This window comes from Vavraia culicis (genome assembly GCF_000192795.1).
Source record: "Vavraia culicis subsp. floridensis unplaced genomic scaffold supercont1.379, whole genome shotgun sequence".
NCBI classification, from domain to species: domain Eukaryota; kingdom Fungi; phylum Microsporidia; family Pleistophoridae; genus Vavraia; species Vavraia culicis.
Window position 1 is genome coordinate 1 of NW_007360982.1, and position 501 is coordinate 501.

The window sequence follows — 501 nt, forward strand, 5'->3', positions numbered from 1 at the left end:
ACCAAGACACGTCCTTGCATGCACCCAGTAACCGATCACCATCCATTCTTGCACCACTCCTAGACTGCTACCTATCAATCAATCTCGTAATTATGACCGGTTCGAGTGACAAACCACTGGTCGTCTTAGCAGCATCCGTACATACCATGTGCAGAAGATGCCACTTTCCCTGCATTACAATTGCTCTCCTCAACGCTTTCACAAAGAGGGGGCTAGCACGTACATCACAACAATTCTTTACTGTATCAGGGCTTACATCATTGTCAGCTCTCTCTAATACCAGGTATTGTTCATATTGAGGGTCAAATGCATTGTGTCGATGGGGATGGATCATTACTGCTTCTCGACAAGGAGTCAGCTCAGTAGTGGGCATAATAAATATATTCTGGCAACAAAATAAGCACAGATAGCAAAAGGAATAGTGATTGGTGTTGAGATATGAGATTGGCTAAGGAGGATGGGAAGAAAAGTATTTTTAACATACTTTCATATTTTTGAACA

At 42.3% G+C, this 501-nt stretch overlaps 1 protein-coding gene across 1 annotated transcript; it reads right to left on the reverse strand.

Moving 5' to 3' along the window:
- Window positions 1-67: 67 nt before the first annotated feature.
- On the reverse strand, window positions 68-373 carry VCUG_02780 (uncharacterized protein; the record flags this gene model as incomplete). The annotated part of the gene is made up of 1 exon (XM_008077602.1): window positions 68-373. One exon carries the CDS (start codon window positions 371-373, stop codon window positions 68-70), a length of 306 nt encoding a protein of 101 aa, XP_008075793.1.
- Window positions 374-501: the final 128 nt, after the last annotated feature.